Source organism: Harpia harpyja, chromosome 13 (assembly GCF_026419915.1).
Source record: "Harpia harpyja isolate bHarHar1 chromosome 13, bHarHar1 primary haplotype, whole genome shotgun sequence".
NCBI lineage: Eukaryota > Metazoa > Chordata > Aves > Accipitriformes > Accipitridae > Harpia > Harpia harpyja.
The window spans coordinates 30,200,035-30,218,405 of record NC_068952.1 but is presented as its reverse complement, the minus strand read 5'-3'; the positions used below and the strand labels follow the sequence as shown (position 1 = coordinate 30,218,405).

Genomic DNA, 18,371 nt, shown 5'->3' with positions numbered 1-18,371 from the left:
AAGAATGAAGCCAGTCCTATAGAAACAGGTTATTATTTCTCATGCAATTTCAATGCATTTCTTGAGCCATGTCAATCCTGTATAGTAAATGAAAGACAACTGTTTGAATGATCCATTCTTCAAGAGTAGTCCGTACTTACAGAAACACAGGACAAAATGGAAACACAAAATAATAAGCAAATTTTTGTGTGGCACTGAATCTTTAAAACATGCACTTAGTTGTGTGTTTGTCCTGTTGACTTTGGGTATACAAGTATGTTACAGCCAACCATGTACATACTTCTACTTACACCAAAAGCTGTGAAGAACTGCAAAAAAATAAAACATTGTATTCTCTTACTTCATTGAAAACTAAAGCAGAGTTATTTTCCCAGATAGCAAAAAACAAGGTCATTAAAAGCCAAATCCTGCTAGCCTTTCTCATGCAAATTATCTAATTTGTACTGGGTATTATTTGCATGAGAAAAGGGGCAAATCTACTTGTCTAAAGAAAATATTTTATTACCATACTTCCAGAAGAGTAAACAAACAAAAAAGGAAAAGATTAAAATAATATTCAAACAATAAGCAGAATGTTAACATGTGCCTGAACAGTTGAACTTTGTTTTTCAGAAGTGCTGTATCAGATAGCATAACAAATAAATAAAACTAGAGCAGTTCAGCTTTATTGAAATAAAACAAGTACTTCTATGCTTGTAATACACTGAAATTTATGTAGAAATACTATTCCCTGTATATTGTTTTACCCAACTAGACCATTCTACAAAAGTTATTTACATATTAGTCTTGTCAGTTATTTTTTAACGTCATTACCTTTCTTTTATGATGGGTTGTTGAAGCATCCATCTCTTCTTCTCCTATATTGTCTATCTGTGAAGTTGGACTACAGTTCATCCTCTCCTCTTCTTGCCTCTGAAGTCTGTCTGCTACAGCCTGGATTGCTTCTGTCCATTCTTCCCTATCATGAACAAGCCAACACCCCTATTAGAAACTCATAAAATACATCCAAATAAATGGTTTATAATGTTTTTCACATGCTACATTGCTTCAATGTTTAATTCTCATGTTACACAGCAGAAGACTCATATAATCACTTCAATTTCCTTCCAAATTCTGCATTACGTTAAAGGCAGGGAAGTTGACCAGCATCAAAAAGGATCACTGCACAGTTGATTTCAAGAATTACCAGTGTCTGATTTTGTGAATATTTTAATAGTGAAAACCTGAAAGCACGTGGTCCAGGTCTAATACAGCTCAGAGCATAGAATGTCATCTCCTATCCGATACTATCTGATAATAACTTGCTATTTTAAGAGACTTTTTGGTATTCCCCCTCTCTGCAAGACATTTTCACAGAAAATAAACAAGATTTATTAAACCATGCCCTGTGTTCACCTCCTTGTCTGTCTCCTCTTAAAACTCAACATGTTGGCTAATTTCAAATTCCCCTGAGAAAGAGGCCCTCAAAGATAATTAAATTCCTACAAGCATCATAAAAACCAGTGGCTGCACAGAGGGGCAGGCCCAGATGAGGGTTTCTGTGGAGGGACAAGCAGGGGCAGCTGAGCCCATGACTATTCTGTGTGCTGGCTACCAGCACAAATACACCAGCCGGCCCATCAGCATGCCGTAGCCCCACACCAAGTGCAGTACCTGCTGCTTTTTGCTCAGCTAGCAAGGGATATGGGAGGAGTCTGGTGGTATTACTGAATGCAGTAGGAGGTACTACACCACATACACAGAAGAAAGATAGGGTGGAGAAACAGTACCAAGGCAGAATTTAAAAAATTCTAAGTGAATATACTAATGAAAGAGAAACAACAGAAAAAGCAAAGTCGTTGGTTATTTATTGATACAAACAATATGAATAAAGCCAAATCATAGTATTAGTCTCAACAGGACAGATGCCCACAGTGGGACGACTCAGCGCATCTAACCAGAGACACAGTCTATAACGTTTTAGCAAGGTACACAATCCCATATCTCCTACACGCTTTTGATGCATCAAAAAAGTTAATTCTTAAGAGTTTGTCTATATTTACTGAAACAAGAAAAACTACTAAGCAAACAAATTATAACAAACATACTGCTTTCTGTGCCAAAAAAGAGCATATTAAGATGAGTAAAAGGAAAATTTAAGACAGCGAGGCTGGAAAATACTTCAATGCATGCTTCCATTGTTGAAAGTTTAACACTTCAGAGACATATCATGACATAGTTTTGGCTTATTTCAACACACTCATCCCACCTACTCACAGGCAACTCTTACACTAGCTATGAGCTCAGATAATATTTTACAGAAGCGGACGTATAAATTCTTCAAGTAACTGTTCAGATGTGCTCAGAATGTCACAGTTCCAAGTGCTGATCGTTGTGCAGTCCCAGCAGAGACTGTGCCAAGGCTTCTGCATAAAGAACACAGAAGGCAAAACAAAAATAAAACCCTCACCGTTCCTCCGGAGTGTCTACATGGAACGTCCTCTCTATGACAGTAGTCCACTGAAGACATCTGATAATGAACGTGTTTGGCTTTGGTCGCTCTGTTTTCATTAGTTGACATTCTAGAGAAATACATGACATTGCCTCTTTTATACATTGCCAGTTAATGGGTGACAAGCAAACAAAATTACTTAGATAAAAATACATATAGCTTATGTATACCCACCCAGCATGTATCCAGCATGTATAAGGAAATACAGAATGGCAATATAACCATGGGCTTGAACAAAAGGTAGCAGGTAATAATCATAAGGTGAAGAAAGCAGTCAGAGGAATTGATGGAACTTGTTGCCCACATACAAAGCGCAATCTCCATTTGCAAACTAGGTCTGTGTTATGAGGGTAAGAAGAGTATGAGATCCCGGATTGCTCTAGTATGCCAAGGTAACAGCAGTAGCTACAGGCACATTTTTCCATCTGTACCTGGCAGGAGGAATATGACATTTTCCCTTCAATGGTAACCATGCCACAATTACCCACGCTACTGTCACTTCAGGATTAGGTTTATTGTAAAATACCCTATCTGAGAAAACTCAGATGTTGAAACTAGCCTGATTATTAAATATAGAATAACCCCACACACACCCCCAGTGGGGCTGCCCAGGAAATCTAGTTCTCTTTGTGCCCCAGCGCAGAATGAGGTCTACCTATGCTATTTCTCATAAGTATTTCTTTAAATTCTTTCTACAATTCCTGAAAAGTAGTAATTTCAAAACCTCTGTAAGCAAACTATTCCATCCAACTATGAGAAAATTAATTATTTTTATAGTTGGAAGATTTTTCCTAGCATTTAATGCAACTGTTACTATCATTTAAGCATATTGTTTCTTGCCCTATTGACTAAATTATTTTGTCTTTTCAGCAGCTATCCCTTTTAGACATTTGAACACTATTTCATCTCTGCAGTCTTCTCTGGCCTAAATCAGTTCAACCAATCTGTCCTCACAGGTTGTGCCTACAGATCAAGATCTTCCTTGTCACAGAATTCTAGACATACAGTAGACTGCCTATTACTCCTTTGTCACAGGACCACAACACTGGTAATTCAGGCAATGGTTCAGTGAGACTGTGTATTAGATTTTATGATGTAGCATACTGCACTAAACATTACATCTGCAAAACACTGACCTACTAGAACTCTTTACTCATGCAAATATATTTAAACATTTTTGTGAAGTTAAGGTTACTCTGTCAAAAGTGTAATTTGTTTTCCTGCAGCTACCACAAAACAGACACGAACATCACATCTCATGTTCTAGAATGCTCTCACTTGTTCAAAGCTGATCCAGATCAAATGTGTGATCTAAAATTATTCATCAGGTTCACAAATCAATCAATAATGAATATGGCAACAGAATTCCTGTTCACTTACAATCCGCTGTAACTTCCTTTCGGTAGAGCTACCGCCTACCAGTTGACCCCCACCTTTTACTGATGTAGTTGACTATTCTTTAGCATAAAACCTTGCACTTATTCTTGGTGAATTACATTTTATTTGTTTCAGTTAATGTCAACACTTTACAGAAGTCATGTTATATGACATGTACCACTTCACAAGGCATACTGTTCTTTTACAGAAATAAATTACATTGGCTTGACATATTTTTTCTTCACAAATTCAGGGTCCTGAAACCTCAACCATCATCTCCAATTTTACAGGAATGCATTTTAAATATTCTCCAAGGAACTGCATCAGACCCAGCAAATTTCTAAACACCCAACATACGTAAGTATCCTCTACCCTGCTTTTGCTTTCTCTCTTACACCTTTGTTGCTGGTATTAATTGTACAAGATGCACACTCAATAGCTGACCTCCTGAAATGCAACTGCATACTGAAAATACATTAAAGCAACTCTCTTTAATATTGCTAGCTCATAACAAGCTTAAAGCCTTAGTTCAAGGCATTGATTTGTATGCCTGAACACCTAAACAATTTGGGACACAATTATCTAAGAAATGGACTCTGTTTCCATAATATAAAGCCAGAGAAAGTATCAGCAGACTTACTTGTACTGAACCATCCTTAATATAGGCATGAAAGAACTGATATTAGGGGTGTCTTTGTGAGGATGCCTTGATTTAAGAACTTTCATGCATACTGCAATTTTTTTACTTGAAAAAGCAAAGAGTGGAAGTGGGTATGTCTGTTGATAGGATTTTTCTCTGCAGCTTAGCAGAACACCTCAAAAGCTTGACAGACACATGTATAAAAAACAAAAAGAGGAATAAAGTAATTATTGCACTATGCAGGTGTGTACTCCTTGATGCACAAACTTACATAATAATTTATAGATGTATGGTGAATATGTAAGTCAGACTGTTCTGGTCAAGGAGATGACATTACATTTAACAAACCTGCATACACTGTGGAGACTCAAAAGAGAAACAGTAATCCAACCTCACTGCTTTTATAAACTCAGCTAGGTCTTGGACGGGATGAGAGCCATCCTCAACATTCAGAGGAAAGAGCTACAGCAGGATGGACACAGGAAGAGGGAGTTTAACAGAAAAGCTAGAAGAGAAACAAGGAGGACAGAAGCAGATGACAGGAACTTGGGTAGCACGATGAAGTAGAGCTGCTTGGAATACTTAACCAGGCTTGTAGCTGGATGCAAATATTACTCATGAGATCAAAGAAACCCCCATCTTCAGGGATATGGTTGAAGTCCAAGTTATGATCATAATGACGGTGAGGCTAGGGTTAACAGGCTATTTTGTTTTCTTAACTTCCTCAGCTGTAGCTCTAAGGAAGGTGTTGGGCTACCTTCGTAACAGAGGAGACTAGAAGCATTGTCTGCTCTAAGATTATCTTATCTTACTCCTGACGAAACCTCATCTCATCTTTAATCCTATCACACTTCAATCATGTAGGCTGAAATTTTATTTGCTGGGTGTATGCCTAAAGCTGCACACTGCTGGAAAATACTACTTCTGGAGACGAGACTTAAAACTTGGCAAACCAAGACCTTCGATATCCTCTTAGTATTCCTGTGAAAATGTAAGGCATCTGGTCACACTACATGTGGGAGGGATAACAGTGCAGTGGGAGGAGGGTAAAAAAATTACAATAACAATTACTAAAGCATAAAGTCATTGAAAATCTATGCATTGAGTACAATCCAGAGGCTACAGCTATATCCTGCCTCTACACCTGCTAAATAGAGAGCTTTCTCCTATATTCATAATACCTCATCCTATTCCTTATATAATATGAAATAGCAACTACCTCATTGAGGCAAAATCCAATACAGAAAGATGGCATACAGCAAGTTATTTACAGAAGAGATGTTGGGAAAAAAGAGACTAGGGTATAAAGGGAGAAGAGTTGAAATCAGACAGGAAAAAGACTGGAACCTGTGTGAGAAAGAAAAACTTGGAGATAGCTTGAGTATAGCTGAACTAGAGTAGGTAGTTTCGGAGAACGGAGATAAAAGAAGCTGCCAGGGACAGAAAAGTGAGGTGACTGTTAGGATAATCTGATGGCAAAAAGGTAGAGAGTCAAGTCTGCAGAAAAGTCTGTACCAGTTAAAAAGCACATCCTCTCCAGTGCCTGTAATGGAGCCGAAGACTTTTAATTTCACCATTCATTTTCTGATTGCAAATGCATACATTAAAATGGCATTAATTTAAGTTTGCCAACTCAAGCACGCAAAAACTGAAACTAACAAAATTAAGCCTGTCTATGTCCAAATGCTATCTATAATACAGTCTTTACCTATATAGATAGTATACTATATATAGTGTAATAAATTTTATACTACATATTAGTATGTACATTATGTAAATCTGTATCTAATATATAGACATATTATTGGTACTATCTATATTAATTTTTTCAGACAGTCCTCAAAGTGATGATGCGCATTATTAACAAGAACAAAACATATGGATGTATATACTAAGCTCTGTAACTACCAAAGAGTATTTACTCTCTATGATTTCATTACAGATGATTAACTAAATCAATTAAAGGTACTAAAAAATACCTTAGCAACTGAAAATGGCACTGAAAACATAAAAAACCAAAAATGCCATTTCATTATCACTGAAGAATGCTACTGAAAAATAAAATCTAGCAAAACTCAATGCGCTTTCTTCATATTCTGTTAAAAGTGGCTAAAGATTTAATTTCCTTGTGGAAGATTAAAATTGAGTATGTTTGTATCCTTCCCTTCTGAAGCAAAAAGAATTTCAGAAAGAAGTGGAGGACCAATGTATTTCTAAAAGTGGTGTGCTACCCATCCTTCTCAAGTAGATAAAAGTAACTGAAGTCTGCTGATACCTAGTACACCCACATGCTTCATGTGCTGCTGTACACAAATGTATGGGATAAACAACATTCCTGTCATGACTGCAACATGAATAAAAACTTGTTTGTAAATGCCTTTCACCTACAGCTGGGGGGGGGGGGGATCTATTAAGATGAATAAGTGCTGTAATACACAGTTACTGCTAATTACCAAAATATTTTTCTACTAATTGCTGGAAAAACCATAGTAGTTTTAGACAGAGAGAATAGTTTGGAAACTACAAAATCACAGAAGAATGAGTGAAACTGGCTACTGAGAGCTGGCTCCAAATGCTCGAGTGATAGTTGGGTCATTACCAAGAGTAGAGAACACTCTACCATAATGTCTTCAAGTTTGCTACTATACATAAACATATGTAATTAAAGGGCTGAATCTCAACTCAAAACAGTTGGAAGTCTAAATTATCATTTAAAAAGATGAGTAAGCCAGTAAACAGACAGACTCAACTTTGTGTTCTTGTATGCTAGCCATCTACAACTTGGAATTACACATTTTAATCCTAAAGCTTTCTGTCTTGCTGGGATTAAACATCAGTCATGAGAATCTTCCCCTTTAATATTAGAGGGGATGAAAAACCTTGGGGGAGAACACTTGTTCGAAGCAGCAGAATATGAAAATCAGTAACAGAAACTGACAACTCTGTTCCAACAAGTCTGTAGCACTCATTCGGCCATTTTTGGATCTATACAGAAAATGGAAAAAAATGAAATAAAACCAGTATAAAGAAATGCAACGGATGTTTCTCAAGTATTGAACTTCTCTTTTTAAAACAACAAAAAAAAAGTCAGGTACATACCAGAGGTTAACTTTCATCTCCATATCCACAAACAACCTGACAATTCTAAAATGTTAGACTATCTTTTTCAAATAACTGCTACTATCTAAATTAAGTAGTTATGCTAGTTAAACTCTCCTGAGCAACTCTAACTACAAACTGTATTTCAAAACGTTCTGTTTACTTTACACCATTCTGAACCACAGATGACAAAGTTTGCTTGAAGCTGTAATTACTCTGCAAAGCTGGGAAGCCAATTAGAGGGCCTGAAACCTGCCAGTTCCAAAAAAAAAAAGCACAGATCATCTGTTCAGATTTTATTAAAAAGTTTAAAGTTTGAATTCTATAACTTTAACCCTATAATCACCAGTGTTTTTTTCCTAAATACATTCATTCAGCATAAAAAATAGAAAGAACATGAATACCATTTTATTATTTCATATATAGAAGCTTTCAACTTCAGCTGAATTTGTTGATATGGCTAGACAAGAACACTAAACATACAAGCAGCCATAAAAAATTGCACTAAAAAATGAACAGAAGGTTGCATATTTGAGAAATTATTTCTAATACAGGCTGAGTTTTAGCACAAAAGATAATTTCCTGTGATTATCATATGATATAAAAGAAATAGTATCAAATCATTGCTTGTATTGTTTAGAATATATGCACTTTTAAATATATACATTGTTATCTATATACAGATACCTATATCTACCTATGTATCTATCTGTTTGTATTACAATTTATCCTTGATTTCTTATTCTTCTCTTGGTCTTTTCTTCACAAGATAAACACTTTTGTCCCAACCTTTGCCTAATCAGTTGCTACTCCCATTTTTTTTTTCTTTCTCACATCAAAACTTAATTTAATGAACACACTGCTGACAAATACCTTTTTTCCGTTACTGCTACTCTGCACTCCAGTTCCACGCTTTTCTCTGATGACCTTTTTTGTTAGACAAGTAGTAGACAAGTAGCAGAACTAATACACCATTTTCATAACATTGAGACAGGTACACATGCTTTTGCTCATGTACATATGAAAAGCCATGGCTTTTACATGTATGTACAAATATATGTGTATACACACCCCCACAAACAACCTTACCGTGGTCCTCTCTCGACTCTCCCACTCGTTTACCTACTTCCTAGAGGAAACCTGCTTTCCTGAGGCTTTCCAAAAGGCTCTGTCCTTTCTCACTACATTTTATCTATGGGGAGTATGACAGTTTAATATCCCTTCTTTGGTCCCAACAAATGCAGTTTTCCCCTAAAAACGTCATCCCCAAAACTGTCGAACAGATCATTTTTCTCCATTGTCCCTTTGATCTTATCACTCTCCTCTTTGCATTCCTCATTTCTTATCCAGCTCTATCACACCAAATACAGGTAGCTTTTCAACATGGTCTGTCCCCACAGCCTGCCCTCATCCTTGGTATCACTCTTTATTCAGTATCAAAATGCCAGCCATCCTTCTACTGTTCAATTTCAGCACCATTTCTCAAAAGCATTTCTAATTTCTCTCTGTTTGCCATAGTGGTGCTCTTTTAAATCCTCCTTAAAACTCTCCTTCACCATGTCTTAAAAAACAGGGGGGAAGGAAGGAGGGAGAGAGAAAAGAAGGGAGAAGAAAGTAAAAATCTAACCTTGACAATGGATTAGTTGTTGATGTGCTGAGACCACTGCCTGTACTACAGGCTAATACTGTCTCATTGTTTTATCATACTCCCCCCATCTGTTTGCATCCATCTGCTGTCCCTTGTTTTATATTTGGAATTTTAGTATTTTGGAGCAGGGACTGACTTTTTGTTCTGTATGGGTTGAAATCCCACTTCTGTGGGGCCTGGCTCATGACAAGTACTTACATGTGCTTTGATGATACAACAACATATATGAGTGCATAATAAACACAAAAAACTTAATTATATTCCTTGAAGCTGAAAAGGGTCCATCCATCATGCTGGAAAGACTTTTATTTCCAATACTCCCAAAAGTACTGAAGTAGCATCCATGTTTTTCTGTCATTACAATTAGTTTGCCATTTGCCTCTTAATGCAAAGAGGGAGAATGAAAATAGGAGATTTCTGCATGTTATTGTCGGGTTTTGCCTGGGGTTTAGTTTGTTTTCATGGAAGACAGTAAAATTATACATCCTTCTCTGTCTTTCATGCAAATACCACAATTTTATTTATGCAACTGGGTGTATCACACTAGCATAAAAACTTTCAGACCTGGCTATAAACTTTGACCTGCCATGCTCATACCAGGCCCTATTTAGAGATAATTGGAAATTACAGTATGCTATACTGGTGTCTGAGAAAGCACTGTCCATTAAAATGGAAGGATGAGACCAAGGAACTCATCTTCATTCATGACCCAAGCCAACAACTGAATCCAAACTTCTAAATCAAATGACAGAATACTAACTATACCACCTAGAAACCATTCATAAAGTAATATGAAAGCCTCCCAAAGAAAATTACTGGTCCAGTTTTCCAGAAAGCTAAACATTTCCCCATCCAACACAGACAGTAATATTGGTTATACACATTAGATTTGGGTTCGAATTTCCATAGATGCATTTGCATATGCAGTACATTACACATACATTGCTTTTTTATCCCCACAAGTATTTTCAGTGTTGAATGAACATTATTTATTCAATTGCATCATTATTATTTTAGAATTAAATCTATATTGTAATTGTAAGTATCTACAGTTACATGTTTATCTCTGGGTTCATGACATCCAGTGTTGTGACAATTTAAAAAACTGGGACTTTAAACTTAAATCTCACTGAAAAGTTAATTGTGGAGTTGCACACAAGGTCATGTCTAATGCCAAATTATTTTGATGCATAATTTAATCTCACTTAAAACATACATATATTATTTTCCCACCCATTTATTTAGAGAGTGTCTTCAGAATTCTTTATAGCCCTAACATCACTCCCCTGAAACCTTTCGATTTTCAGATTTTGAAGATTTTTAAATCCCAAAAATAATAAAACCTTGTCTCTGGCCCACTGAAAGATTAAGACTAGGAAAAAGTAGCACAGCTTCTCCATTTAGAATAGCCAAGGCTCATCAATAATCATTTCTGCCGAGAAAAAAAAAATAAAATAAAGGAAAGGTTATAAAAGGTTACCTTCTCACAATAACTAAAATTTGCTTTTTCTTTTCAAAGACAGGAAAAGGGTAGCTGTACCACAGAGTGCTTAGAAAGCACTATCTTTCAAGATAGGAAAGAAATTCCAGGTGACATCATTTTTGGCCAAAGCTCAAAGGCTACTGTGAAGGGATACAGCTCTTCCCAATTATTCCCCATGTAAAGATCAAAATGAAGGCAGAGGGCCAATTCTTAGAGATACCTCATCCCAAATGTGCTATGTGATTACCTATATACTCATTGCATATGTGAGAAGTATTTTCTTATCTGTAAAGCCACAAATGCTCCTTAAGTAGAACTGAAGTAGAATTCTTCCCCACTCTGTTTTCCCTAATAATGACGATGATCAAAGACCACAGTGGTTTACACAAAGCAACGCTGATTCTACTTATGCAACACTGAACCAGTTAAAAACATCATTGTGAGGCCATGTTGATTTGGGGGGGGGCGGGCCACTGAGGGTATACATCCCATCACCCAGAGTACTAGTTTTGTTCCAAAGAAGCATAATGGAGTTTTAAAAGCCAGGACATTTTTTTCAGGCCTCTGCCTGTACACAGAAGTTATATCAATCAAACCCAAATTATTTTTAAACTGGTTCTGACTGCATAAATGCCTAAGCAAAAGCAGTTTACATTAACATATTTTATTTTGCAGTTGAAGTGGGCTAGGAATGCACACCCACTCAGTTACCGTGACTCAGTCAATCAAGAGTATCTCTTTAAGCTGCAATAGCTTGATTACTTGCAACTGCTTGTCTCTACCTGAAAAGAGCTGAACTGATTTTGAACCAGCCAATTCAAGTAAGCTCACACTTCTGAATTTACCTCTGAAAACCAGTATCAACCAGTTTTAAGTTTCCACAATGAATTTCCCACCAATGTAATTACATGGCCTTCATTTATCTTTAAGTGTATGGTTAAGATACCATGGCACAACTTTTTGTGAGTATATGTGTCAGGGCATGAGCATTAAGGAAGTAAAGGCATACTTCGAATACGCAGCTCTTTCTACTCCCAAGTTAAAAAAAGGCAGCTCTGTTTGGTGTAAAATAAGCTGGCTCCACAGGAGAGACACCAGAGTGATTGCTACACACTATCCAGTGTCACCAGATCTGGGTGAGTTGTTCACCCCAGCAGCCTTGCGGCAGCTTTGCAGATGCAGAGCGGGGTGCTCACTGCCGCCTTTCACACGTGCCCGAAGGCAGGAGAGCAGCGGCCACGGGGGGCAAAGTGAAGCCCCTGTCAAGGACACCAAGGGGCCAGTCCTGTATCCTTCCTCGGGGCTCAGCTCCATCCAGCCCCGCTCTGTCATACCCTTCGGGCTGTTTTGCCTTCAGGGACATACTTATGCTCCAAGGAAGAGAGGTCCCTCACCTCCATTTCAGGCCCATGTGGTTCCCCTGCATTTTGGGCGGCTGGCAATGGCCTGATGTATGCGAGTGCACGCTGCCTCAGGCTCTTCCTCTCTACGTAAAGCATCTACCTGTTTACACACCCGCTTCCCAATGCCTTCCCCCCACGTTTCCTCCCAGATCACCCCAAGGAAAAGGGATGGCCTCTGAACACTCCATCCTATGACAAAACACCACCCAATGAGAAAGGCTTTATTAACAAAGACAATTTAGCACTGAAAGCACTGTTAGCAGTATGTAAAATAACTTCATTCTCTCCGGCGTTCCTGTCATTCCCAATGGAATACACCTATGACACAAGACCAGGGAGAGAGAACTGCTCAGGTATGGGACTTTAAAGTTATCTTGGAAGAAATCAGGGAGCCGCTCTAGGGAAAATGATACTATGCCTGGGAAAGAGTCTTTTGCAAAAGTAAAGCTGGTGTCGCAGGAGTGGAAGGCAGTGGACACTGGTGGGAAAATATCCATATGATGGAAGTAACTAGTTTGACAGAGCTGGATATAAAAGTTTTAAACTACAGAACAAGTATCATACAAAGCAGAGCTGTGCTAACTTTCCAGTGTTCAACTCCAACAGTAGTACAAAAATAATACCACAGCCTTGGCCTTTTCTGCTTAAATAACAAGCCATAAGCAAGAGCCAAAGATGTCTATCATTTGGAGAACAAAAAGTAGACTGAGACCACACTCTCACTTTACAGATAGCTACAAAGATTACATGAAGATAGGACTGTAAAGACATATCTTTAAGTCCCTGCCAACCTAATCAAGATGGTATTAACAGTGATCTCACACTCCATCTGCCTGGCTAGTAATTTATGAAAAACGTACTTCACTACTACAGGAAAAATATGTTGCACTGCTTGTGGCCACAAACCTACTGCAGCAGCTCAGGAACTCTTGGATGAGAGGCCGTGAGACCAGTTCTTGACATTTACCAGGTACTGCCCATGAGACCAGATTCATTCATACAGCAATTTTGTTTGTTTGTTTGTTTGCTCTACTGATGATCTCATCTTCAGACAGATAAAATAGCTGACAAAAAACTTACAGTCCCTTGCAATTAAGAGTGTAATACCACGCTGTTTTGCTTTTCATCCTGTGAATTCTACATAGGTACTTCACTTCGTTTCATGGGGTTCCTTTTATGAGTGAAAAATCTCGCTATTCTTGCACTGATCAGCAATCATTTCTGATTAAATTACTACTCCTTCTCCTGCCAGAAAACAGAAAAACTCATCTTGCTCACCAAAACTGTATTTCTTCAATTAATATTGCATGCCTGTTCCTTTAGCTTACATTGCCTAAGAATCAGACCTATGGGGCTTGTTACTTGCAGAAAGGATTTTCTTTTCTTTTCTTTTTTTTTTTTTTTTTTTTTTTTTAGGGTGGGGGCAGGGGCAGGTAGTGGTGGTGATGGTGTCATTTTGGAAAACAATAAGAAATCTTCCAATTTCCATGAAGGCAAAGTTGAGGGGCAGCATTCTAGTATCAGAATTACAGAAGATGACCTCTCGGTATCAAAACAAAACAAAACAAACCCCGCAACAGTATCAACACACTGGAATTAATTGCTAATTATGCATTTCTTCGCTTAGCAGAACTACCGTTTAGATCATCCTTGTAGTTGCTGCAGCAAAGGAAGACAGGATACGCAGTGAAGAACATGGTAAAGCAGGACTAAAAACTATACTGTAGTTCTACAAATGTTCTTTTTGCTGCGCATTGGGGAAAAAGTATCCAGGAAACTATAACTGCTATAAACGAGTAAGTTAGGATATTCAGAGCAATAACTAAGGAATAACGGCCTATGATCTAGTCAGTTCCTACACATATGAACAACTTAAAGACATCACTGCTTTTTATGCTGAATAGCAACAAGGTGAAATGAGCCTCTAATTTTATTAGAAGGCTGGCACGCTCAATATCATTTGCAAGACTTCTGTCACAATCAGAATATGCAAAGTTTTCCTCCTCTAGTTGTGCGACAAGACATGGGCTTGGAGCATGAGATTATTTTCTTACCAAATAAAACACCCAGACTACTTCATATACAAAGGCTGTCAGTCTCAAGAACAATTTTATCAAGAAAATAGGTAAATTCAGTCTCAGTAGCATTTGTGCCATCTTCAGCAATGCAGATGAAGGGAACCCTTTCCCTAAGTACACATGCTCTTGTGGCTGCAATACTCCTCTACAAAACTAAACACCGCCATTTATTGTACTGCAGTACACTAATACCATTTTGAAAGAAATTGGGTAAATTTTCTAGTGTTCCTTTTAAAGTTTCTAGCTATGATCCACAGCTCATACTCAGGGAGATTTTTTGCCCCCTTAGTTTTGCTCCTCAAATACTTTCATTTATGTTCAGAAACACTCTTCTACCAATCTTACCTTGCCAGATTAAAAAAAATCCTTCAAATTTGTCTTTTAGAAACATTCTTGGAAAACAAGAAATCAAAATGTCTTCACTTTACCCAACAGATACACACTTTGTAGCTTTGCTAATATATGCAAATTGTCTGATTGCTCGAAATTACTGATTAACCAGGCTGGAGAGCTGATTACCTGATTATCCATGAGAAAAATAATTTAGCATGATTTTGTGTCATTTGACAGTCTAGATAATTTTCTAATTAATTTGAGGTTTCAAGTGAGTTCAGAGATACTACTGAAAAAGAGAAAAGAAGTCAATGATCTGAATAAAACGTAAGCTTTCCAAAAATTTTCTTCTTACAACAATCATTTGTCAAATCTTATTGTTAGTTACAGACACTTCAGACACACACACACACACAAAAATGAGAACTTAGAGTTCTAAAAATATTCAAAAACCAACCCATGGTAAAATCTTCAATGCTCTTGTAAAGGTATCTTGTAGAGCTGGACATAAGATTAGTGGTGCACTAGTCTGACACATGGCATCAAACTTAGAGTGTTACCAATAAATTCTTAACTACACATGAAGCAATATGTAGCAGATATTTTGTCAATATGCTGAGAGAATAATAAATACTGGAAATACGTACTTGCCACTGAAAAGTTGTTGAGTGGATATGGCAGATCCACATCCTGGGGCTTCTCCTTATAGCCTATGAAAGAGCCATCTGTCTTTAGCAGGAAATATCTTGGCCGCCAGTTTTTTATATATTCTCCTAAAGGAGAGAAAAAAAATGTTCATTAGTACTGCAGAAAAAAACCTTTGATATAAAAACCATAACATATTATCAGTGTCTAACATTAATTACACCAAAATCTTTTCAGATGCTTTCAATTTACAAAGGAAACCTTAACTTCCTCCAAAACAAGAGAAAATGGAATTGCAATGGTAAGCCTGGACTATACAATGATGCCTCCGGAATAAGAAGCTACGAGCACTGTATAGTAATACTCTATAATTCTAAATTTTATCACACTATACTCTTCAAAATCCTATATCTTTACACCTACAAACAGTTCAAAATTTGCTGCAGGCAAAAATAAGCACTACAACTTGACTTTTAATAACAAAATGAAAACTAAACTACCACAAGGCAGAACATTTATCCTGCTGAGCCAAAGCAAAAGCCATTAATTTCCTCAAAACATACACTAAGCAAATACAAGAAGACAGGGAGTAATAGGAGAACCTACAAAAACATACTTAACAAATATATCTGAAAGCAAAAGAAATAAAAAAGAAAAAGTAGAAGCCAATTACCTTCTAAGAGGCAAGTCCACCAATAAACCCACCACCTCTACCTTCCCCCTACACCAGTCTGAGCAGAAGATTCTGCAAGCCATGAGGTATTCAGGACCAGAAACATACAGAACAGGTCAGCAAAGACATGGTAGCTTAATTAATGCCACTTATTCGCTATTTAAGGGTAAAAAATGTCTCTAATAGCATTATACTTTACAATGCCACATCAAAATCTCAGCAACATTTTCTTTCTTAAAGTGCAATTACTCAGTCAAGTACAAGTGAGTTTAGATCTGCCCAACTTTTCTGTCTTTGATTTCTATCAACTCTGCAGAGTAAATAATGTATGTACAAGTACTTATTAAGACTTTAAATAAGTCACTGTTTCATCATTATACAAGTGAACATTTTAAGAAAAAAAGTGTATTAACAATGCAGAATTTCCAGCTGTGCCTAGGACTTCTCATCATTTGCAGTCCAGTCCAGGGGCTACACTGGTCCTGGTCTAAGCCCAGACCTTCAGTGCCATTTACCATCTCAGCACCCTTTTAGCTGTAGCTACGTAGCTTTCAGACAATTCAAAGGTCAGAAAGATGTGTACATCCATCTGACATGGAGATCACTCCATTAAAGGCTAATCTAAAAATTCATTAATTGCATCTTCACCTTTCCATCACAGCAACCAATTAATTGTCACTGAGTTCCAACACAGCAATTTTTAATACGGCCTTGCTGAACTTGAACACAACTTGTACAGATTTTGATGATGCCCATGGCTTAAAAATCTAACTGCAGCCATTAACATTCCTGATTTTCAACATGTATTTAAGCAGAGAAGCAGGGTACGGAGAAGGAGATGGAGAAGAGGAGACAGTGAGAAACATGAACACCAGGCTATCCGTGCTGACTTACATTTCCTGGCCCTCAGTAGCACAACTCTTCCTATTTAGTCCTGCTTCTAGACAGCAGGGTACCAGCTTGATTTTGTTATCTACACATTTTCATATAAGTAGAAAGAAAACTGAAAAAATCAAAGTGTTACTTAATTTGACCACAAAATTAATAGAGTAGATATAGCACTAGTTACCTTTGTATTGACTCAGAGCTTTCTGTCTCAGATCTCTGGTGCTAGTTCAGCTGGGAACATCCCTACTGACATTGCAAATTTGCTGAAATTTGCTGTCCTGGTTTTAGCTACGATAGAGTTAATTTTCTTCCTAGCTGGTATAGTGTTATGTCTTGGATTCAGTATGAGAAGAATGTTGATAACACTGATGTTTTCAGTTGTTGCTAAGTAATGTTTAGTCTAAAGTCAAGCTTCTCAGCTTCTCATGCCCAGCCAGCAAGAAAGCTGGAGGGGCACAAGAAGTTCGAGGGGACACAGCCAGGACAGCTGAGCCCAAATGACCAAAGGGATATTCCACACCATGTGACATCATGTCCAGTATGTAAACTGGGGGGAATTGGCCAGGGGGGGGCAGATCGCTGCTTGGGAACTAACTGGGCATCGGTCGGCAAGTGGTGAGCAACTGCATTGTCCATCACTTGTTTTGTATATTCCAATTCTTTTATTATTATTATTGTTATTATTATCATTATTTTCTTCCTTTCTGTTCTATTAAACTGTTCTTATCTCAACCCATGAGTTTTACTTTTTTTCCCAATTCTCTCCCCCATCCCACTGAGTGGGGGGGAAGTGAGTGAGCAGCTGCGTGGTGCTTAGTTGCTGGCTGGGGTTAAACCATGACATCTGCATGGACTCAGAAGTTGAAGCCAAAACAAAACCTTATGTTTCAGATCAACCAATGTAAGTTTTAAAAATACTAACATCCTAGCTGCTTTCTTAAACAGACCATAAAAAGAATCTTCTGTACAATTCTAATAAATTCTATCTTATTTAATTGTAACAGTAAGTGACTGTTAAGAGAGAAAGTGCCTGTTACTAGGTCTAAAAACTATTAAGATTGTAGTCTTATCTAGAAGGTGCATTAACTGGAAGGCAGGCACCTAAAACTACTGCAGAAGAGTTCAAGGACAGCATGCAGAGAATACCAACATGCCTAAAACGGGTCAGCCACCCAACAGTTCAGGTTTCAAAGAGAGTCCTCCTTTTCTGCAAGGAATAAACTGGATAAGCAGACTCCTCTAAGAATCAGAGCTGATAGGGTAAGTACACTTATTAGACACTTCAGGAAAGAACAGAAGCCTTCGTTCACTTACCTACACACTCTTCAAACTAAACCTGTAGAAAAGGAGACCGTTCTAGCAGGTGCCCTTAGAGACCCAGCACACACTTCCCTTATCACTGACTCCCTCTCCTCCTCTTAGGACAACACTTTAGATTGCATTTGGCTTCTACTAGGTACTCAGAGTCTCTTCATCAGAAAACTGAACAGATTTTTGATCATCTACGGAGTTATGCAGCTGATGTTCTGCCTGGAGAAAAACCATTAGAACAGTATGACTAGCACTTCCAAGCTCCTCTGAAGAGAGCTAGTGACTTTGGACAAAAGCTAATC

General features: G+C 37.7%; 1 protein-coding gene across 3 annotated transcripts in view; it reads right to left on the bottom strand.

Moving 5' to 3' along the window:
• AKT3 (AKT serine/threonine kinase 3) overlaps positions 1-18,371 on the bottom strand; it is a 160,610-nt gene that overhangs the window by 60,655 nt on the left and 81,584 nt on the right. For all 3 annotated transcript variants that reach the window (XM_052806475.1, XM_052806476.1, XM_052806474.1), the window contains 3 exons: positions 15,200-15,325; positions 2,450-2,561; positions 814-958 (listed from right to left, as the gene is read on the bottom strand). In XM_052806475.1, the coding sequence (XP_052662435.1) occupies positions 814-958; positions 2,450-2,561; positions 15,200-15,325 (383 nt within the window). The remainder of the gene's footprint in view (positions 1-813; positions 959-2,449; positions 2,562-15,199; positions 15,326-18,371) is intronic.